This window comes from Guillardia theta (genome assembly GCF_000315625.1).
Source record: "Guillardia theta CCMP2712 unplaced genomic scaffold GUITHscaffold_86, whole genome shotgun sequence".
NCBI classification, from domain to species: Eukaryota; class Cryptophyceae; order Pyrenomonadales; family Geminigeraceae; genus Guillardia; species Guillardia theta.
In genome coordinates, this window is record NW_005434588.1 from 73,531 (window position 1) to 94,739 (window position 21,209).

The window sequence follows — 21,209 nt, forward strand, 5'->3', positions numbered from 1 at the left end:
ACGATAAAGACAAGCAATTGCATGAACTTGAAAGCAAGCATGGTAGAATATGCTTTCAGGTCATGTTATGCTAAGCCCAATAGCATATTGAGAGACAACATCGATGTGATATGCTGCATGTTGGGGTACGGGGGTAAAGGAGGTCAAGCCATCTCTCAACTCTGTGCAGCCTTGTCAACGCATCCAGATCTGATCAATACTCGAATAGCACGAGCAGGGCAGAGAGAAGCTTCGACAACGACTCTTGCAATGCGCATCCTTGAGGCATTGTTCAGAGACAGGAGCTGCCGCTATGACCGCACAAGTCTTCTCAACCTCTCCTCAACCTCCTCCTTGACCGCCCGAACAAGTCAGACCCTCTCCTCCGGTCGACATACCTTCCTCCTCAAGCTCCTCTCCCCCCTGCCCGCCTCCTCCCCCTCCCGTCTCTCCCCGTGGCTTCACCTCGCCTGGACCCCTCCCCGCTTCCTCCCCGCCCTCTCTCCTCGCCGATGCAGACGCCGCATGTACGAGCACGGCTTCGCCTACTGCCCCAGCAAGGGCGTCAAGTACAGCAGCGGCGGCAAGACCCCCTACGCGCAGAGGAGGCTCAAGCCCGGGGACGTGATCGCATGCTCGCTGGACTGCGAGAGGCGAGAGATCCGCTACTTGGTCAACGGGGAGGACCTGGGGGTAGCGTTCGGGGAGGAGGAGGTGACGGAGGAGGCGGTGGGGGAGGGGCTGAGGTTTACGGTGACGCTGGGGCCGGGGCAGGGGGTCAAGCTTGTAAAGGCGGAGGAGGAGGAGGAGGAGAGTGAGGGTCGAGAACGAGCATGGGAGATGTTAAGCTTTTACTATGAGGGAGAATGGTGTTATCTGAGAGCCCTTGACCTTGAACTGCTATCGTTCGCTCATGTCATAGTCAGGCTTCTTGTAAACAACTCTCAATCTCAAGGCCTTGAGGTATTGAGACTGATGGGTGAAAACTCTTCTTTCTTGCTGTACGGCTCCAACTCAAAGGAGTTTCAGATGACAGGATCGCTCATTGATACGCTCTTAGATGAAAAAGTTTTGAGTTCGACATGTCTTAGTCATACCAAAGAAGTGACGGTTGTCGAGGAGTTGATCCAAAACCTTGAGGAGGTTGTCGGACAAGGGCTGAAGCCATGGATACAACTGATCGCTCACAAACTTGTGAGGTACTGCTCTGAAACTCTTGATCAAACATTCAAACTTCGCTTTTTATCTTGCTTGATTCCTGCTTTTGTCAAAAACGGTCTTTTGCAATCTATTGCCCCTGAGGTTTCAAGCAACGTCAGGGAGTCAAAGTGCGATGACAACCAACCATATCCAATCAAATACATCATACGCGTACTGACAGACTACCAGCAACTTGCCTCTTGTCGTCACAGTCCGACTGGTTTCAAGTTACTCCATGTCTTGTTCAGGTCACTGGAATCATCCTATGAGATTTTCAAGCATTCAGACGGGCTGATTGTGCAAGGGCTGCCCTATCATTCCAAATCCATTCGATGTCAATCAACTCTTGAATCAGGCCGACATACCTTCCTCCTCAAGCTCCTCGCCCCCCTGCCCGCCTCCTCCCCCTCCCGTCTCTCCCCGTGGCTTCACCTCGCTTGGACCCCTCCCCGCTTCCTCCCCGCCCTCTCTCCTCGCCGATGCAGACGCCGCATGTACGAGCACGGCTTCGCCTACTGCCCCAGCAAGGGCGTCAAGTACAGCAGCGGCGGCAAGACCCCCTACGCGCAGAGGAGGCTCAAGCCCGGGGACGTGATCGCATGCTCGCTGGACTGCGAGAGGCGAGAGATCCGCTACTTGGTCAACGGGGAGGACCTGGGGGTAGCGTTCGGGGAGGAGGAGGTGACGGAGGAGGCGGTGGGGGAGGGGCTGAGGTTTACGGTGACGCTGGGGCCGGGGCAGGGGTCGAGTTGAGAAATTCTGGAGAAGCTTTGGAGGACGCCGGGTACGAATGTGTTGTGATAGGATCAGAGAGCGAGAGATGGTTTGCTTGCTCTAGTCAATATGAACATGCCAAGTCACTTTTGAGTTGGCTCATGCAGCAACGTTCACAACAATCTTCAGATGACTTGTCAAGAAACCTTAAATGTTGCGTCTCTGATTTCATGCTCGACGATCAGGTTGGACTCAGTTTCAAACAAAACTTTCAGAAGTTTTTCTTTGAACTTGAGTTTGAGGCAGCAGAAGCAACGATGATGATAGAATCAAGGAGCAGCATCTTCAAGGCTTCTGAAGTTTGTCTTCCTCTCATTCCTTCATTGTACATTCACATGTGGTATGCAAACAAGATATCCCAACTCTCTCTCGTTCGCATTCAGCTCAGCGATATTCCAGCAGAGATATCTATACTCAGACTGCAAAGCCTCGACGTGTCTGAGAATCGTCTTAATCACCTTTCTCCGTCATTGTGTTTGGTGGTCACTCTCGAGATTTTGAGGTGTAACAACAACTTCTTGTCGATTCTCCCGGACGACATCGGGCTGCTTGTCAATCTTATCAAGCTAGAAGCAGCTCAGAACGCCCTGTCCTCCCTTCCTGACTCGCTCTTCTCTCTTGCTCGCCTTGAGGACCTCGACATCAGTGGCCCACCCTTGCCGAGAGAAAGGCTGTGCAGAAACTCAACAGCTGAGCTCGAGCTGGACAGCTTCCTCGGGTTCTTCCGTGAGGTTTCTTGCTGGGAGGAGATCGTTGGACGGTCGGAGCAGGAGGAGATGTTCTACCGACATGCGCAGGAGGGAGTGGTAGCGAGGGAGAGGCTCGTTGACTTAGAGGAAGAGATGCTGCACAAGTATTGGAGGTACAAGGGACGGAGACACGAGTCGTTCTCCTTCGATCCAGCCATCCTGACCATGCGGTCGTTGAGGCGCCTGAGCATGAGGAATGTTGGCATTCAAGGTAGGCTCCTGATACCTCGCCACGTCACCACGGGGAGCCTGGAGGAGGTGGACCTTTCGTACAATCAGATCAGCGATGTGAGTTTGACCTCTCAGTCTCTGCGGGGCCTCAAGCGCTTCTGCTTGGAGGGCAACCGGCTGCTCATCCCCGAGGAGGTGAAGAAGCGCGGAGAAGCTTCAGTCTTGAACTTCTTGAGGGGAAGGGCGGAAGCGAGTCAAGAGTCCTTCAAGCTGATGCTGTTCCTGCACGGGCTGGGAGGCGTCGGAAAGACTTGCCTGCTCGCGGCGCTCAAAGGCAAAGAGTTTGACCCCGACGGCGAAATGACGGACGGCATTGAGATCTCTTCTTGGAAGGTTAGGGTGGAGGAGGAGGAGGTCCAGTACCTCAAGCAAGCCTTGACCGAGAGCCAGCAGAATCAGGTCAGCCAGAGGCTCAGTCGCAAGCGCATCGAGGACTTGATGGGGGTCGAGATCGAGTTTGTGGTGCATGACTTTGCGGGACAGGAGGTCTACTACAACTCTCATCAACTCTTCCTTCACAACCGAGCTCTCGAGCTCGTCCTCTGGGACGTCCGGCGAGGGTTTGACAACAGCGGAGTTTGCTTCTGGCTGAACAACATCAAGACCTGCGCTCCAAGAGCTGCGATCATCATCGTGGGGACTAAGACAGATGAGATGGATACGCCGCCTCTGGACCTGCACGCGCTCTCTCAAAAGTTCCCTCAGGTCAAGGCATTTCACGCTGTGAGCTCGAAGACGATGCGAGGGGTGGAGGACCTGAGGCGCCTGCTAGTCAAGCAGGCCCTGCTGGAGGAGCACGTGGGGCAGAGCATACCTCACAAGTGGTCGATCCTGGAAGACATCATCGTGCAAGAGGCAAGGTCGAGCAAGACTGGCTACGTTCGCTTCCCGACCCTCAGAGAGTGGGCCAGGTTGAGCGCCTTCAGCTCCGACGACGCCATCGAGGACGCTGCCGATTTCCTGCATGACATCGGGACGATCGTGAGGTTCTCAGACGAGGACGCGAGGCTGACGGGGCTGGACGACGTTGTCATCACAGACAAGCAGTGGCTGGCTGACGTCATGAGCAGCATCATCACCTCCAAGTCTAGAGTTCACGTCCTGTCGCACGCAGACCTGTCCAGCATGTGGCAGGCGTTTCCCCCTGACGTTCATAGCAACCTCATCGACCTGCTCAAGAAGTTCGACCTGCTGGTGGAGACTGACAGTCGGAGCTTCCTCGTTCCCTGCCTCCTCCCCCTTGGCGCCCCTAGAGGAGAAGACCTTGAAGCTTTCACCCTCATCCCGGGAGAGCGGCTCTCCCTGTCCTACCGCACCTTCGCGCTCTCCTTCTGCCCCTACGGCTTCTTCAACCTCCTCCAGGCTCGTCTGCGTGACTTGGACGCCAGCAGGTTCCCCTGGTGCCGCGTCGGGATGTGGCGGAACGGCATGCCCATCGCGTCGTCCTACCATTCTCGAGGAGTTGTCATACTGCACCAAGAGGAAAACAAGGTTGAATGTACTTTCTCGGGAGAAGGAAAGGACAACTTGATCAGCGTGGTATCAGAGAGTATCTTCATCCTGCTCACCGATAAGTATCAGGTCACCTACGACGTCTTCTTGCCATGCCAAGGCTGCTTGGACGTCTGCCCTCGCGCTCCTCACATGTTTTCAAGCAACGTCACTCTCAAACGAGCCATGCAGAAGCATCAGATCTTCTTGCAGTGCCACAAGGAGTTTCACAACATCCCGGTCGCTCACTACCTGGCAGCCATGCCCCATTCGTCGCGAGTTTCTCAAGAGCAGCTGAGCTCAGTGCTGGAGGGCATCGGCTTGTGGAAGGCAACACACAGGGCGCACGTGTACTTGAGCTATGCTCGAGGGGACGAGGAAGCGTTGCGAGCAGGTCTGCGGGTCAAGGCTCTCCTCCTAGAGCAGCTCATCGACGTCTGGTTCCCAACCCATGACTCGCCGGATGCCGTGAGAGCCAACGAGCTGGCCTTGTCCTCTGCTACCATCGTCATCGCCCTCATCACCAAGCGGTACTGCCTCCCGCACGGGCTCGGGCTCAAGGAAATTCAGTACGCGGTGGAAGTCAAACCCAAGCCCGTCATCCCGGTGGTGGTGGAGGACGAGAGCCCGTCGTTTCCTCTCGCCTGGATGACTAGCTCTGTCGGGCTCCACCTGTGCGGCCTGCTGTACGTCGACCTGAGGGCGCGGGACGAGGAGCAATTTTCACTCGTTGCTCGAAGAACACAAGCGCTGCTGGCTGCTTCTGGAGTCAGAGGTGGCAGGAGCAGCGAGCACTTCGACTTCATGATCAGCTACAGCTGGTCCAACTGCGACAACGGGGAGGAGGCAGGGGAGGAGGGCGATACGAGGAGGGAGTTCTGGAGCCCCCGGCGGATCAAACGAGCGCTAGAGGAGAGCGCAGGGTCAGGCAAGCAGCTGCGAGGCTGGATCGATGTGGAGCAGCTGGGCAACCGACCAAGAGAGGGGCTGTATGAGGGGATACGACGAGGGCTGACTGAGTCTCAAGTGCTGGTAGTATGCATGAGTAACGAGTATGCCATGAGCAGGAACTGCAGCATGGAGTGCAGATATGCTCTGCTGCTCAACAAACCTGTCCTGCTAGCCCTTGTAGGAAGTGATGACAACTCTCCCTTGCCTCCTGCCTGGAAGTCAACTGAGACTGGACTGTTGACAAGCCACCTTTGGTCTGAGATTAGCAAACAGGAAGAGCTGTTCTTTGACTTCAGGAGGGTGCGGAGCAAGTCACAGTTTGATGCGATCATATCGAGTTTGAAGAGAAAGATTGAAGAGATGCAACGGAACGACCAGGAAGCAAGTGAAACGCGAGCAGGTCAAGAGACGTCACCCACGACTATCGATCTGTCAGATTCAGTGGAGGAGCAGATGAAGTTTGGGAGGAGGATGGCTATTCAGTTCTTTCGCAGTCACTCTTCCTTCGGGTCTACCTTTCCCGTCCTCTGGGTCATCCAGTGGCAGCCGAAGGCTCAAGACACCCTCACAGCCTTCGACGCGTGGGAGGACAACGACTACTTCTTGCGCCCTGTCTCTGAGACCCCCGACGCATGGGTGCTCGTGCCTCGTGCTCGGTTCAGGATTGACGACGCGCGTCATCGCATCAAGAGCTTGTCTTCCCTGCTCTTCCTCGTGGTCCGATGCCTTGCTGTCCTCCAACAAGGCGTCCTGTGCTCTCTCAGCAAGGTTGAAGACTCCAAGGGCGAGACTTCGGCGATGAAGAAGTTCCTGCGGTACGAGGAGTTGGAGGTTTTCCTTGAGGGCAGCAGCAAGGGAATGGTCGGGAGGGCAGAAGCGATTAGAGAGTCTCTTCAGCTGATCCACAACCTCGTCAAGAGCGACGACTCGTGGAGCTCGAGCTCGTCTGAGCTCAAACTCGAGGTCTTGCCGAGCAAAGAAGTCTTCTGGAGCTTTTGGAGCAAAGACCTTGTCCGAGATACAATCGATGCAGACTGGTTGGTCGAGTGGACGAGGCGATCTAACCAACTGGAGGAGGGAGGGAGGAGGAGCAGGCCGAGGGGCGTCACTTTGGATGAGCAAGTCATGATGGCAGAGACCTCAGTCGTACCATCAGATGTCACTGATGATCAGTCGAACATCAAGAGATTGAAGCAGATTCTTTCACGACAAGAGCTCTTGCTCAGTAAGTTCCCTCAGACTAGCATCAAGTGAATTAAAGCTAGCTAAATCAATAAAGAAAGTCTTCGAGCTCATTGGTTTTGGGCCCGATGGAAATTGAGATGCAGTACATGGGGTGTATGCTTTTATAGTGTATAGCAGGTGCGAGGCGCTAAGATGAGAGGACGAGAGAAGGGAGAGGAAGCGAGGAGTGTTGGAGACAGAAAGAGAGTCGAGAAGAGGGGAGAGGGGAAGCGGGAAGGTTAGATGTAAGGTGAGGCTAGGTGAAAGGGGTAAAAGCAGGGACAAAGGAAAGGGAAGGTAAAGGATTGACGTCATTTCTACCTCTAGGATCTGTATGAAACTGGATTAAGGGAATGTTTCGAGGAGACCAACCTAGTTGATTTCACTGTGAGTATTCCTCCCTCCATTCGATCGCTTTAGAACGATCCGACGTGGAAAATTGCTGACGTCTCCAAGGATGATTTCAAATTGAGAGTGCATGTCCATCGCGGCGATCTCAGGTTCAAACATGAGAGCTTTTACCTTCGGGAGTCCGGGCTTCATTCAAAGAGCCAATGTTAGCGACGCCTTGCCTTGACTTGTCCGATCCAACTCATTTCTCCTTTTGTTCTGCAGAGCATTCTAGAAGGTCAGGGGTACTCAGTCACTACCTTCTGCACAGAAGGTAGAGAGAGGTAGGCGTCGCTCACGGGGTATCCACCTTCCAGCAGGACGACAAGCTGTAGATCTCCTTGACAGCTTCAGCAACAACCATTCTTACAATGGCTGGCAATTCTGCGCTTGCGAGTTCATTCCGCAGACAGCAGAAGGGCATACAGCACTGCAGGTTTACCCACCTTGCATGCAAAGATTGCGAGGACTGAGAAGACTCTGACTGCAGGTTGTTCGAGAAGTAAGGAAATCATCGCTGAGAACTTTCATTGCCATCTGGAGTTTGGTTGGAGCTGAGGTGATACCTTCCCCGATTCAACAAATCCTTGATTGTTCATCTTATCCTCGATCGACTCTGCCTTTCCTTGTCGTGACCTGGGCAAACAGTCTGCTGCTCTACGATTAGCTTGTTTCGAACTCGGTGCCAACATGGTGACTCATCATTGTCGAGGATGAGGGACTGAAATCTTTGTCCAGGTCACTCAGTGCGAAAACTCTCTACGGGAAGTTGCTGCTCAAGTATACCGGTGAGCTAATGGACTTTGCGCGACACATTCTAGCAGTCACACCTGCGGATCTCACCTAACTTGGTCATGCTGTGCTGCTGTAGGCACGGGATGCAGAACGGACACTTGGAATGTGCAGCGTGTGGAATGCAACGACTGACAGAAGGTTCGGTGGTATTTGACGTTCAAGTGGTCACGACAGACTTCAGACGGCCTCTGGCAACATTTTCCTCTATTTCATGTGAACCAGCCAAATGTGGGCTTGCAGGTGACGATGCCTTGCTGGAATGAGTTGCGAATCCTGACAGAGCCTGTTCAGAGTTGCTGCATTTGTGATAAACGAGTTTCAAACTTTGCGGTGCATCTGCGAAACGAGCATGGGCCACCTGGTAGAGGCAAGGCCTGCTTCTGCTTTTCATTGACTGCTCTTCACTTTCGCAGGCCGAGGGGAGATGGAAGCAGAGAACAGAAAACAGATTCCGCTATACTCCTTCGCGCTTGTCGTGTGTCGGGTGTTGTCACTGTCTGCCAGCTCTCCTCTCTATATGACTATTTTCTTTTTTTCGTCTCAGCATCCCGACGGACGTTTCCTCCTAGTGCAAGAGTTCTGCAATCAGGTCAGCACGACTCTCCGAGCGATCCCTCACGCCTCCTCAGGGTTTCTGGTTACCGGGAGGAGCCGTAGACCCCCACGAGTCGCTCTCCTCAGCAGCCATCAGGTCGCTTCCTCATGGCACATGAGACCTGGAGGCTGAGAGTGATGGGGAGCAGGGAGACGAAGGAGGAGGCAGGCATCGACATAGAGCTGACAGGCAAGCTCGTTCTCCTTGTGAGAACGGGCCTCGTCGCTGACGGCCCTCCCAGGCATCTTGAAGATCGAGCATGCTTCAAGAGAGCAATATGTCCGCATGCGCTGGATCTTTGCTGCACGGTACATGCTTTACTCATCCTTGTCCTGTTCCACATCCTCGGCCCCCTGACCTCTTGCAGCCCCAAGGATGTCCACCAGCTGCCCAAGTCCATCCCCGACTACGAGAGCGTCGGGGCCTCGTGGGTCTCGCTGGAGGTTCAGCCGCTTGCGCTGAACGCTCTCCTAACCCGCACCCTGCGCAGGAGATTTCCCAGCTGAGGCTGCGGGGGACAGAACCGATCCAGTGGTGCAACTACTTGGCGAACGGAGGGCAGGTGAAACGAGAGAGGAGAGCAGCAGGAGGAAACAGAGCAGGAGAAGGAGGGAAGAAGGAAGTGGAAGGGGAAGGGCAGGAGGATAAGGATGAAGAGGAGAGGGACGGGAGAGGTTCCGGATGTTGAAGTGCGCTTGCAGGTGTATCCCCTTTCGTTGCTACAAGACCATGGGAAGTGACAATGGAGGAATCGAGAGCAGAACATAGAATCTTTCAATCAGGAGAAAATGCATAAAGTGTACATGTCGATCAGGAAGGAATGATCAGTGGGAGGCAGCAGCTGCCGATATTCACTTCTTCTTCTCTCCCAGCAGAGCAGAAGCGTCAGTAGGGACGGAGTTCTTGACATCCTGCCCCAAAGTCAGCAACTCTGCTCAGCCTTGCCCCTTCATCATACCGATGTGAAGTTGGTGAACGCAGTGTTCATAGTCTCTCCCCACTCAGCAGCATCCCACGTGACGCTCAGCTCCCCCACGTCCTGCACCCAGAACGGCAGCTCGTCGCCGCTGGCCGAGTAGAACTCTGGAAGGTACTTGAAGTACCTGAGACAAGAAAGTCAGAAGGATCGTAGACCTCCTGTCACATGTCTACCAGTATCCTCCTCCAAAAGTGACCACCATCCAGATGATAATCAAGATCACATTTCCCGTGGGAAGCAGCAACATGCCCGAAACTGAGATGACCAGGAAAGCCATTGCCGCATAGAACCTGAATGGCAAACGATCAAAACCTTCCCTGTCATGGTAGGAAGCATGATGACGTCACCTTGTGCAAGACCAGGCGAGGAATAGAATGAAGGTCAACACGCAGAAGGAGGCGAAAAACGATCCAAAAACAACGAGCACGAAGCAAGGGGCCGTGGGCAAGCCGATGATGTCCAGCACATCGCAGAGGGGATACAACATGCAGCCAATCCCAATGTACATGAAGAGCAACGAGAGAAACGTAAGGTACGCCCTCGGCCGCATCTGCATCGATTCCCTTTCCTCGAGCTCCGCTATGCCTGGAGACAATCTCAATGACTGTCCGTCGGGTGTGAGGCCGTCAGACCTGCACTGGAAGGCTTCATGAACCCATTGTCCCACAGACTCTTACGGAAATCTTGATCTCTGCATATCAACACAGCCTGCCGGGATGGGGTGTCAAGAGGCATGGGAGGGCATCGTTCGAGGTTGACCTTCACTTCAGAGAAGATCGCCATGATCACTCCGATGATGAACAGTGAGTTTCCCACAAGCATCCAGATCGCCACTCCCTCAGCAAAGTCTGGCAGACGGTAACGTGAGACAGCTCGACGTCTCCGCATGAACTCACCAGGATGCTCTTTCTGGTAGGTGGCCAAGTTCCCCACAGCTTTGCGCACATTGAACTGCTGCACGTTCGGTCAGGAGAGAGGAGGCAGCCATGAATCAGCTACCCCTGACTGAGAAGACGTTGAGTTCTCTCCCATCCCTGCAAGTTCCTCCCCGACAAGAATGTTTCCAGCGCTCTCAGAGCGAGAATAGATGGACAGGGACACTACAGGCGGACGCACCCTGGCCTGCACCATAGAGCACTCAGTGACCAGGTGACGATGCTGCTGCTCAACAGTGGAGAGAGGGAGGAGGAAGAAATCGTGCGGCTGCTGAGAGGAAAGATTCTACCAAACAATCACGTCCCTCTCCCAACCTCCGTCAGCCCTCCATGGCAAACAGGAGGACATGGTGGGAAAGAGGACACATGTCTTGTATCGTTCTCGTCCTCGTTCTTCCTCTCTCCTCTCTCTCTCTTCTCACCTCTGCGCTGCATGCGCTCATGAGCGCCAACACCGCCAACGCAGCCATGCGCGCCGATGCCATGGCGAAGAGCCACCTAGTCTCGTTTGCCCTCATACAGGATTTAAAAAAGTAAAACTTTGAAACCGTGAATGGTCAAAAACATTTCTTCTGAAGTTTGAACTTCAAACTTTCAAAGTTTCAAACTTTGTGCACCCCTCTAAAGGATTCTTTGTGGTTCGATGGTGAAAGCGGGTGGCTAAGAGCGGCGGGAGGGAGAAGGAGCAGTTGAAGGAGGGGCTACATCTGATCTCTTGAGAGAGACTTGCTGCCATGGGTGTTCATGGACTGTGGGAGCTGCTGGGAGTGACAGGAAGGAAGGTAGAAGTCCAGGTGAGCATGTTGGAAGCAAGTTCGTGAGCGATAAAGAAGATGTTCAGGCCCTCGGAAGCAGGAGAGTGGCGGTCGATGCTTCGATCTGGATCATCCAGTTCATCAAGGCAATGAGACAGGTTGTTGGGACATGCTGTGCTTCCTCACAGGTTGCCAATGTGATCCTGCCTGCAGAGTGATGGCAGCATGCAACAAAATGCGCACTTGCTCGGCATGTTCCGTCGAATATGCAAGCTACTCTTCATGAAGGTAGAGGATCTTGGTATTCCTGCAAGACTGTAATCGCGCCGTCAGGTGAAACCTGTCATTGTCTTCGATGGGGTGGCGCCAGCTATCAAGAGGAAGACTCTGCAGGTACGGAAGCTGAAGGCGGCAGGAGAATGAGCGCGGGGCTGAACCAGCCATGCAGGCAAGGAAGAGGGTGAGGCAAAGAGGAGAAAATCAGCTGCGCAAGATGGCAGAGAAGATTCTGCTGAACCGACTGCGATCGGAGGTTTGAGAGTGAGATGAAGAGGACGAACGTGAAGGAGAACATGCAGGCACTGCGAGAGGCTGAGCGAGGCGAGACAGCTCCTCGCAGCGACATGGACAGGGAGGCAGGAGGAGGAGGAGGAGGCTCTGTTGTGCCTCGGTTCGATTATCGCGATCCCAACAGACAGCGGGAGGACTTGGAGGTAGAAGTAGAGCCTTTGCTCCTCTATATCCTCACGATGAGCAGAAGCAGGATAAACAAAGTCAAGAGCAAGAGCCATCGAATGAGCAGCGATCAGAACCGCGGGAGAAGGAAACATCGAAAGCACCGAAGAGATCGAAACAGGTGTGCAACATTGTTGATGCCATGCGAGGAGAGTGAAGTCTTTGACAATCTTGACAGAAGGTCATCATATCCTCTGATTCAGAAGATGCTGAGAGTGATGATGATGAGGAGGTTTGGCTACAACTCCCATGACTTGTGGACGGTGGTGAAGTGAGCTGAGCAGGAGATCGAAGGCCTTGGGACAAGAACAGCTGTCCGTCTTCCAGCGGGTCGGGCAAGTTCTGAGGAGGAGGAGGAGGGCTGAAGGTGGTTCAGGAGCGGAATATTCCGAAGTGAAGGATCAGATCAGTTCCCTGCCGCTGTTGATGCAATATGAGACCCTCCAGCAGCTCAAAGACGAGCGAAGGGTGAGGGTTCACTCTTTCCAGTCGAGGTGTTGATCAGATCTCCCCGCAGGCAACAAACAGAAGTGTGTTTGCTGCTGTCCGTGACACCCCTGAGGCATACTCGTCCTTGCAGATACAAGTGAGGAGCTAGTCTTGTCTTGTCTTGTCTTGTCTTGTCTTGTCTTGTCTTGATCTATTCCCAGAACTACCTCAAAACAACTTCGATCAACAGCCACATAGAGGCAGTTCGCGCGCACCTTGCTGGGTCGCACGTGATGGTAACAGAAGACGGGCAGAAAGTGCCGGCAAAGGTTGTCAACATGTCATACAATCACGATGTGTGTTGATTTGTTGCTTTCTCAGAGAATCGTTTCTGATCACACACACGAATACATCTTGTATCACACTTCCGATTTCGATGAGAAATCTCCGAAGCCTCTAGAAGACGCTCATGATGTGGCGGACATTCCCAGCAAACACAAGAGCCGGTGGATCAGTTCGGCTCCTCTGCGGAGGGACGGAAGTAGCGTGCAAGGTCACAAGATCAGCATGAGGGCAAAGAGGGAAGATGTAGAGGAGCGAAGAATTCAAAGTGTTTCCCCAGAAGTTGAGGAGGAGAAGAGCAGCACGCGCAGCAAGGCTGCTGCGAAGAAATCATCTTCTGGAAGTGAAGGAGACGAGTTTGAGGTAAAAAACCCAGACGTTTCTCTTGATCCAATTGACGTTTTTCTTTGTTTCATCCACAGACCGTTCTGGACATGAGTGTCGAGAAGATTTTTGCAGGTATCCATAATGATTTGCACAAGTTCTGTCTGAGATCTTTCATAGATGTTCTCTCGCGAGAGACTGCGCGCAATGAAGATAAGAAGGCTCTTGAGCTTTTCGAGGACGTCTTCGAAGACAGCAAGGACTCGAAACAAGTTGAGATCGCCCAAACAGAAGCAAAGAAGCCAATGCGCTCGAAGAAAGATCTCAGAGGACAGATGGAAAAAGAAACAAAAATCGGTCTGAGAAAGAAAGGCAAAGGAACCTTCGAAGATCGTCCGAGAGAATTCAGCAAGCACGACAAAAGAGAAGACGTTCTGAAAACAAGACGAGGGGAAAGCTTGACGGGCGGTGAGAAGGCGAAGAGAGGCGGAAAGAACGAGACAGCAGAGAAAGATGCTACACAGGAGGAGGCAGACGTTAAGAAGCTCGAGAGGAGGAAGGCATCCATCCAGGATAATGTGAGCGAGGAGGAGGAGATGGAGGATGTGGATGTTCGGCAGGTCGAGCACAAGGAGGAGGAGGAGATGGAGGATGTGGATGTTCGGCAGGTCGAGCACAAGGAGGAGGAGGAGGAGGAGATGGAAGAGGGTAAGACCTCAAAGAGAGAGTTGCCGGAGGACAACACAGGCGAAGACAAACATGACGAGGAAAAGATGAGAAAGTCGAAGGGAGACGAAAAGGAGGAGGAGGAGGAGGAGGAGGAGGAGCAGATGGAAGGGGAGGACATCGCAGACCGCCAGGGACAAGATGGGGACAAGGGGGACACACGAGCAAGCAACGAGGAAGAGGAAGACGAGATGGAGATAGTTGAGATCTCAGGATCTAAGAATGCGGCAGAAAAGGAAGAAGAGGAGGACCAGATGGAGGATGTGGATGTTCTGCAGGTCGAGCACAAGGAGGAGGAGGAGGAAGAGGAGAAGGAGGAGATGGAGGTGGTGGATCTCTTGGACCAGGAGGCAGGAGGAGGACGGAAAGTGACAAACAATGAAATCGAGAACGAAACTGATAATAGTCGACAACACGACGAGGAGCGCAAAGAGCACCAGCGGGAGGAGAAAGAAAAGAAAGAGCAAGAGGAGGAGGAGGAGCAGATGGAAGCCGTTGATATTTTGGGGGAGGAGGTGGACATTTTGCAAGAGAGTTCAAAGAAATCAAGAACGCGAGGTAAGAAGAAAGGAGCGGCTGCTGAGTGAGAAGTGAAAGTGGAGGGAACACCAACAAGTGCTTGTTTGAGTCTCTCTGTTTCTTGTCTTCTTCTTCAATCACTGGTTCGGTGTAGATGACAAAGATGCCTTGCTGCCTTGCTGTGAGATGTGCGGGAGGAAAGAGCAAGACGACCTTCTCTGCTGCAGGTTGTAAATCCTCTGATATGTTCTTTCATCCCTCGTCCTCGTCCTCGTCCTCGTCCTCGTCCTCGTCCTCGTCCTCGTCCTCGTCCTCGTCCTCGTCCTCGTCCTCGTCCTCGTCCTCGTCCTCGTCCTCGTCCTCGTCCTCGTCCTCGTCCTCATCCTCGTCCTACATGTCATTTCTTGTAATTGTATTCTCTCCTCACCTTCTGTTTGCAGGGAGTGCAATCTGAACGCTCATTCTTACTGCTACTTCGTGCGATCCTCCTTGGAGGAAGAGAGAGCTCGATCAATGTGAGCAGCACTACAGGAGTTTCACTTTCATACCATATCTATCACCTGTCCTCAAACCCCCCGTGTTCCTTCATCACCCTCATGTTCTTTCATTCTCTACTTGCTCCCTGTCTCCTCTTGGTGTCCCTCTCCCCCAGTCTCGCTGCTCTCTTCTCCTCCATCCTGCCTGACTTGCTCTTTCTGCTTTTACCCTCAGCGGCGACGCCTGGACATGCGACAAATGCATGGCTGAGGTCAGAACCTAAACCTCACAGCCCTCCTCACCCGCCTTGCCTCAGGTGACGGAGCAGAACACTGCCACTGCCACTGCCACTGCTGCTGCTGCTGCAGGAGGAGGAGGAGGAGGAGCAGCAGCAGCAGGAGGAGGATCGAGCAAAGAGGAGCGGAGGAGGTCAAGGAAGAGAAAAAGGTCGCACGGCGGTGGCTCGGCAGACGGGAGGAAGATTCTGCGAGAGGCAGGGTACTGGTATCAGGGAGGAGTCTTGACGAAGAAGGCAAATGTGCGGGAGGAGAAGGAGTCCAAGGAAGAGGACTTGACGTTTCCCGCCTCCTCCTCCGCTCCTGTTCCCAGCTCCTCCTCCACTGATCTTCCCAGCTCTTCCTCAGCTCCTCCTCCCAGCTTGTCTTCAGCTTCCTCCACTGCTCCATCGGCTGCTCAGGCCTCTCGGAAGGAGAGCGGGAATAGAGGAGGAAGGAAGGGCGAGGAGGAGACGGTTCAGAGACCTCGCGAGGAAGTCAATCGCGAGTCGATGGAAGCGCTGAAAGAAGTGAGGAGCAGGAGAGGATGCGGATGGTTTTACACTGATGCTGTTTCAGCTGCTTGAGGGAGAGAAGAAAGATCTAGAGAAGGTGACGATGATTTGATTTGTGTCTTTTCTGAAATCTGTTTCATTCAGGAAAGATCGAGATTGGCCAAGACATCAGAAGTTGTTACGGATACGATGATGCTTGAGGTACTATCGATGCACTTCGAGCATATTTCACCATCATTCCCGTATTGGTTGCTTTCCTCACCGTTTCCGTTTCTGATCGCATGACATCATGCTGCGTTCATCCAACTACCTGTCATCTCAACACCATGGAGCAGGTTCAGGAGCTGTTGGAGCTGTTTGGAATCCCCTACATCATCAGTCCGTCGGAGGCCGAGGCGCAAGTGACCCATCGGGACTTGTTGTTTGTTTGCCTTTGATCTTGTCACATCAGTGCGCTGAGTTGGAGCACTTGAATCTTGTTGATGGAGTAGTCACGGACGACGTGGATGTCTTTCTCTTCGGGTTGTAGCTATGAAACTGCTGAATGGTCTTGACAAGTTGGCGATCAGAGCTCGGACAGTCTTCAAGAACATCTTCTCGGAGAACAAGTTCGTCGAGTGGTATGCCATGGATGTTGTGAGCGCAGAGTTTTCATCCTCCTCGTCGCAACCAACAAGTTTGTACAGATACAAAGAGAGTTGAGGCTGGACAGAGAGAAGCTTGTTCTGCTCGCTCTTCTCCTTGGGTGAGTCTTACACATGCCACTGAAAGTCTTCATGTCAAAACCCCCGCAGGTCGGATTACTGTGAAGGCGTCCACGGAGTCGGTATAGTGAACGCGGTCGAGATTTTGTCTGTTTTTCCGACCAAAGAAGATTTGAAGGTGGAAAGAAGATGCTTTATCAATCTTTCTCTTTTGTTGTATCGATCTTGTTGACACATCAACCTCATTGTTGTGTTCAATCCACCTTATTTCTGCTGCCTGATGAACAAGATTTGTTTTCTCTTTTTATTGTCGTATGATCAGAGCGCAGGAATTTCGAAACTGGATGTATTCTACACATGGGCAAGACTTTCATCTCCGACTTTCTCCCTCGCTGAAACTGTTCGATGCAGATATGATTTTTTTGCAAACTGCAACGACACCCAATTGTCAAGAGCCAGGGAGATGTTTGCAGAGAAACATGAGAAAATCAGAAAATCATGGGAGGTGAGGAGAAGGACATGTCTCTTTCTCCTCTCCGCATCATCACCACTTGTTTTCTTATTTCTCCTTCTCTCCACATCGTCAAACTTTCCTTGTTTGCACTTCATCATCAAACTTTCCTTGTTTGTTCTACATCATCCAACGTTCCTTCCTTCATCGTTGTTCAGGTCGAATCTTCCTTTCCTTCGGATGCTGTCATACAGGCGGTGAGCGAATTATCTTACTCGGCATTCGTGACATGCTGTTTGAAGTACTTTCAACCTGTTGTCGATAAGGACACGGAGGTGAAGTCATGTCTGTGACCTGTCTTGTTCCTTCTGGATCTCGTTTCATTGTTCATTCGTTCTGACATCTCATATCATTATTTCATGTCTTTTCTTGTGTTATTATTCAATCTCTTCTCACGTTGCCTTCCATCCTTCATCTCACGTTTAATTGTGATGTACCAGCCTTTCGAGTGGGGAGAGCCGAACATGCTCGCTCTTCAGGTCATTCTCCACGACTTCTTCCTTTCCCTCTTCCCCCTTTCATTTCCGTCCCCCTTGCTGCCCTACATCCTCTAACCTCTACCCCTCCTTCGTCCTCCTCCTCTACCTCTCCTTCGTCCTCCTCCTCTTCCTCCTTGTCTCTTTCTTGGGCTATTTCTCCCAGCATCACTCATCTTCCAGGAGTTTTGTCACAAGAAGTTTGGCTGGGAGTTCAACTACACAGGTAGTGGGAGGAGAGGCAAAGCCTGTAAGCTTGACGATGTTTGTTCGCGTTGCTTCCATTAGCGGATGTCCTCAAACCTGTGATTCAAGCTGTCAGAACGACGAGTGTTCAGACTCGGATTGATCAGTACGCGTCCTTCTTTCACAGAGCTGCGAGGATCCGGTTGACCCCTTGTTGTCGACATGTTCAGCTTGCAAGCTGACTCCCATCATCAGGAGCAAGCGAGTGAAAGAAGTTTTGATGAAACTGACTGACGGAACAGCATCGAAAGATATGATTGCGGACAATGCTGCAGAGCTGTTGGGGCGTGAAGACAAGGACAAGCGAACGGAGAAGAGAGCCGAAAGGAATATGAAAGCCAAAGAGAAAGGTGGAGAGAAGAAGAAAAACAACAGGAAGAGAAAAGAATCAAAACCATCTTCTGACATGCAACAACTGTCATCAACAACTCATGTACGTTGCTTTCTTTTCCTTATTCCATCTGCTGACTTGCTTGTAGTCAACGCTTCAACCTCAAACTGGTAAGGATAGACTTTCCCTTCATCTCATAGAAAACATTGTTCCCTCATTTCATCTCCTGACTGCATTCTACAGAAGCCTCTAGAGATGAGCAGGAGAAGGTCAATCAGCAGAATGTCGAAGGAAGGGAGGACGACGAGGACGATGACGAGGACGCGGAGGACCTGAAGCTTGCTCTGGCTCTTTCTCGAGGAGAAGACCTCTCAAACAATTGCTCAGAAAGGGATGTTGCTGCTGGTGCAGGAGGAGGAGGAGGAGGAGGAGGAGGAGGAGGAGGAGTGGGAGGGGAAGAGGAGCAGGAGCAGGAGGGCTCGGAAGAAGAGGAGGACCAAGAGGAGCTGCAGCTTGCGCTTGCCATGTCAAGAGGAGAGGATGTTTCAGGAAGAAGCACCGGAGCTCGAGCAGCAGCAGCACAAGGAGCTGCTGATGGAGAAAGAGGAGGAGGAGGAGTAGGAGGAAGCGGAGAGGGCTCGGAAGAAGATTTGGAAGAGTTGCAGCTTGCGCTTGCCATGTCCAGAGGAGAGGAAATTGAAGGACGAGGCTCCGGAGCTCGAGGAGGAGGAGGAGGCGGCGGAGTGCCAGGTAGCAGGATATCAACCAGCAGGGAGGAGGAGGAGTACGATGAAGAGCTGAGGTTGGCTCTTGCTCTATCCCGAGGAGAGAGTAACGGAGGATGGGGCGAGGACGAGGACGAGGACGAGGACGAGGACGAGGAGATGCAGCTGGCTGTTGCGCTCTCTAGAGAAGAGACGGTCCTGCAGGAAAGTCGGAGAGGAGGAGGCAAGCTCGAAGCAATGCAGGGCAGAAGCTTGGAAGGACCATCAGGAGGAGCAAGGGGAGCAGGAGGGTCACTGCCAGGAGGATTCATCCTACCCGCCTCGCGGCTGGCAAGCAGGATGAAGGAGGACAAAACAGGTTCTATCCTCTTCAGATCTGCGAAGGAGGCAGGCGGAGAACAGCCGTCAAGGAAATCAGGGGGAGGAGGAGGAGGAGGAGGAGGGGAAGGAGGGGGAAGCTACGAAGCAATGAGGGAGGAGAGGATAAAGCAGAATCGGCAGATGTTACTGAGCCTGGGCCTCACGAAGGAGGAGGAGGTCACTTCTTCTTCTCTTGTCCTCCTGCTGCCCTTCAGCTGACACCTCAGCAGGTCATCTCAGCCCCAAGAGAGAAGGAGAAGAAGCACAAGCACAAGACCCACAAGACCAACGTGAGCAGTTCTGCTCCCCTCCCCTCACCCTGCTTGCTGCTTGCTGCTTGCTGCTTGCTGCTTGCTGCTGCTGCTGCTGCTCCTCCTCCTCCTCCTCCTCCTCCTTCTCCTCAACTTCATCATGTGCATGATCATGACTCCCCGCAGGTGCTCAAGTCGGTGCAGCCTCGCCACCAACCTGCTCGGGCCGCGTCCTCAAAGGGCGTCAAGTATGTGGACTCGTCGGGAGAGGAGGAGGAGCAGGTGAGGAGCTGGGGTTGAGCTGGGGTTGTGCTGGAGTTGTACTTGGGTTGTGATGGAGTTGTGATGGGGTTGTGCTGGGGTGCTGATGATCATCAGGGGGAGGAATCGGATGCTTCATTCGAGGAGGCGACTAGCGACGGTTGACATGTCAAACAATAAAGCAGAGTCTTCCTGCTGCTGGACTGGGGAGGAGGGGAAGGGCTGCTGGTGCTGGTGCTCGCACTCAGTGTCGGACGGGGATCGGATCGGAACTGCCCGGCGGCCCGGCCCGGCTCAGTTGACTCATGGGAAGTTTGTCGCGCAAGGGAGTAGTTGGTAGGGGTCCTGTCTGCTGAATCAAGAGGGGGTGGGGGGTAGAAATAGAGGGGTTTATGCAGTCCAGAAGGAAGGAGCGGTGGGGGGTGGGTAGGGATTGTGGATATAAGGGGAAAATGGCAGAAAAACGACGACTGAGTATGGGATGGTCGCGAAGAACGATCAAGAGTTTGATGCTGACACATGTCGTCTTACCATCTTGTCTTGCTTTCACAACATCTCCAGGCCTGTCATGCCATCATAACAACAAGTTCAAGTATACAAGTTCCACTAGTCAGCGTCGCACGCCAGCAGCAAACATTGAGATGCGGACTGTTGATGAGCCGGCGCAATGGTTGAGACATCTAAGAAGTGCAGTATGCTGCAACCTCTTCCTCCTCTCCTCCTTCATCGCGGATCCTTCCTTTGCACAGCCCGGCATGGCGGTATACGTAGATAAGTTCTGCTTCGAGATCCTTGACGCTACAAACACCCTCAGGGATACGTTGCTTCCGACTTGTCTGAGCTTGCTCCTGTTAGCAAAGATGGAAAACCTGGACCAATCCTGCTGGTTCCTCTCTTACAAGCCCAGAGATTGCTTCAGGAAGTAAACGAGAAGGTACGTCGGAGGAGGATGCGAGCAAATGACATAATTCAAGATGCTCAGATCCAGACAGGCGATGTGAAGCTGCTGAAAGAGGCAGATGTTGTGCTGTCAAAGAGTCCTTTCGTTCCTGTAAAGGAGATGAAGAGGCTGTTCAACCTGTACAGGTGCTGTCACTTGAAATTTTCTCGCCCTCTCCTCTCATATGAACGCCGTTGCTCTCCACAGTGACAACATTTACATCACCGATCCTTCCCGTAAGAACATGTACCTCGATGGATCAGCTATGCTGGGCCTCGGGCCCAGCACTTTTGGGTTCGGAACCCTTTCAGTCGGTCAAGGTAGCATGTGAAAGATGCCTGTGCTCGTTGTTGACAACTCGCCTCCGGTCCTCAACGTGCAGGAGGAGCCGTGCCTGAGAGCAAAGAGACCCTCAGTTACTTGTGTGTCTTGCTCAGTTGCGATGAGGTTGCTCACTGATGATGATCAGGTACAGGAATGAGGCGCTGGACAACCTGGATGCCCTCCAGGCAGAGCTAAAGTTCATCCTGAAGCAGGTGAAGGGTTGTTGGAGCTGTGTTGTGATCAGTTGCATGGCTGTAAGAGGACGTGAGGGGATGGAGGAGCAGGAGGAGCAGGAAGAACAGGAAGAACAGGAGGAGCAGGAGGAGCAGGAGGAGCAGGAGGAGCAGCTGACGGCAGGAGCAGGGGGAAGCAGGGAAGACAGAGGACATGCAAGATCTGAGGACATACATGAAGGTAATGGAGACTGAAAGGAACTTTATGATGATTTTCACTCGTCATCTGCAGAAATTGCTGGACAGTTTTGACAAGTATCTCAAGACACTACCCGAGGTGATGAGGGACAACGGAGGGGTAGTCGTTGTAGGGCTGACCAGCAAGTTTTCTGCAGGCTGATGTGGGGCAGGCGAGCAGATATGCGGACATGAAGAAGTAGAAGGAAAGAGAGATAAAGATATCGTGATTGGAATGATGACGATGATGATGAAACCATGATGATGGAGATGGAGGAGG

At 52.9% G+C, this 21,209-nt stretch overlaps 6 protein-coding genes across 6 annotated transcripts; 4 read left to right on the top strand and 2 right to left on the bottom strand.

Annotated features, from left to right (window-relative positions):
• Positions 1–504: 504 nt before the first annotated feature.
• Positions 505–6,629, top strand: GUITHDRAFT_115574 (hypothetical protein; the record flags this gene model as incomplete). Its single annotated transcript, XM_005825233.1, has 3 exons — positions 505–1,178; positions 1,665–1,899; positions 2,061–6,629. The coding sequence occupies 3 exons, from the start codon at positions 505–507 to the stop codon at positions 6,627–6,629; spliced, it is 5,478 nt and encodes a 1,825-aa protein (XP_005825290.1).
• Positions 6,630–7,679: 1,050 nt separating this feature from the next.
• On the top strand, positions 7,680–9,119 carry GUITHDRAFT_115575 (hypothetical protein; the record flags this gene model as incomplete). Its single annotated transcript, XM_005825154.1, has 13 exons — positions 7,680–7,682; positions 7,728–7,777; positions 7,861–7,922; positions 7,966–8,024; positions 8,076–8,145; positions 8,198–8,268; positions 8,329–8,373; positions 8,414–8,475; positions 8,528–8,585; positions 8,632–8,687; positions 8,747–8,822; positions 8,870–8,941; positions 9,081–9,119. The coding sequence occupies 13 exons, from the start codon at positions 7,680–7,682 to the stop codon at positions 9,117–9,119; spliced, it is 723 nt and encodes a 240-aa protein (XP_005825211.1).
• Positions 9,120–9,230: 111 nt separating this feature from the next.
• GUITHDRAFT_115576 (hypothetical protein) lies at positions 9,231–10,778 on the bottom strand (the record flags this gene model as incomplete). The annotated part of the gene is made up of 9 exons (XM_005825155.1): positions 9,231–9,290; positions 9,338–9,482; positions 9,532–9,648; positions 9,706–9,943; positions 9,991–10,066; positions 10,118–10,206; positions 10,255–10,309; positions 10,358–10,480; positions 10,716–10,778. The coding sequence occupies 9 exons, from the start codon at positions 10,776–10,778 to the stop codon at positions 9,231–9,233; spliced, it is 966 nt and encodes a 321-aa protein (XP_005825212.1).
• A 249-nt stretch (positions 10,779–11,027) lies between these two features.
• Positions 11,028–11,586, top strand: XPG (ERCC5/XPG/Rad2 nucleotide excision repair; the record flags this gene model as incomplete). Its single annotated transcript, XM_005825156.1, has 5 exons — positions 11,028–11,087; positions 11,135–11,206; positions 11,262–11,336; positions 11,382–11,441; positions 11,497–11,586. 5 exons carry the CDS (start codon positions 11,028–11,030, stop codon positions 11,584–11,586), a joined length of 357 nt encoding a protein of 118 aa, XP_005825213.1.
• A 2,789-nt stretch (positions 11,587–14,375) lies between these two features.
• Positions 14,376–14,721, bottom strand: GUITHDRAFT_115578 (hypothetical protein; the record flags this gene model as incomplete). The annotated part of the gene is made up of 3 exons (XM_005825157.1): positions 14,376–14,513; positions 14,551–14,590; positions 14,684–14,721. 3 exons carry the CDS (start codon positions 14,719–14,721, stop codon positions 14,376–14,378), a joined length of 216 nt encoding a protein of 71 aa, XP_005825214.1.
• A 5,483-nt stretch (positions 14,722–20,204) lies between these two features.
• On the top strand, positions 20,205–21,132 carry GUITHDRAFT_144352 (hypothetical protein; the record flags this gene model as incomplete). The annotated part of the gene is made up of 7 exons (XM_005825158.1): positions 20,205–20,341; positions 20,403–20,515; positions 20,578–20,617; positions 20,665–20,731; positions 20,883–20,933; positions 20,985–21,029; positions 21,088–21,132. The coding sequence occupies 7 exons, from the start codon at positions 20,205–20,207 to the stop codon at positions 21,130–21,132; spliced, it is 498 nt and encodes a 165-aa protein (XP_005825215.1).
• Between the last annotated feature and the right edge of the window lie 77 nt (positions 21,133–21,209).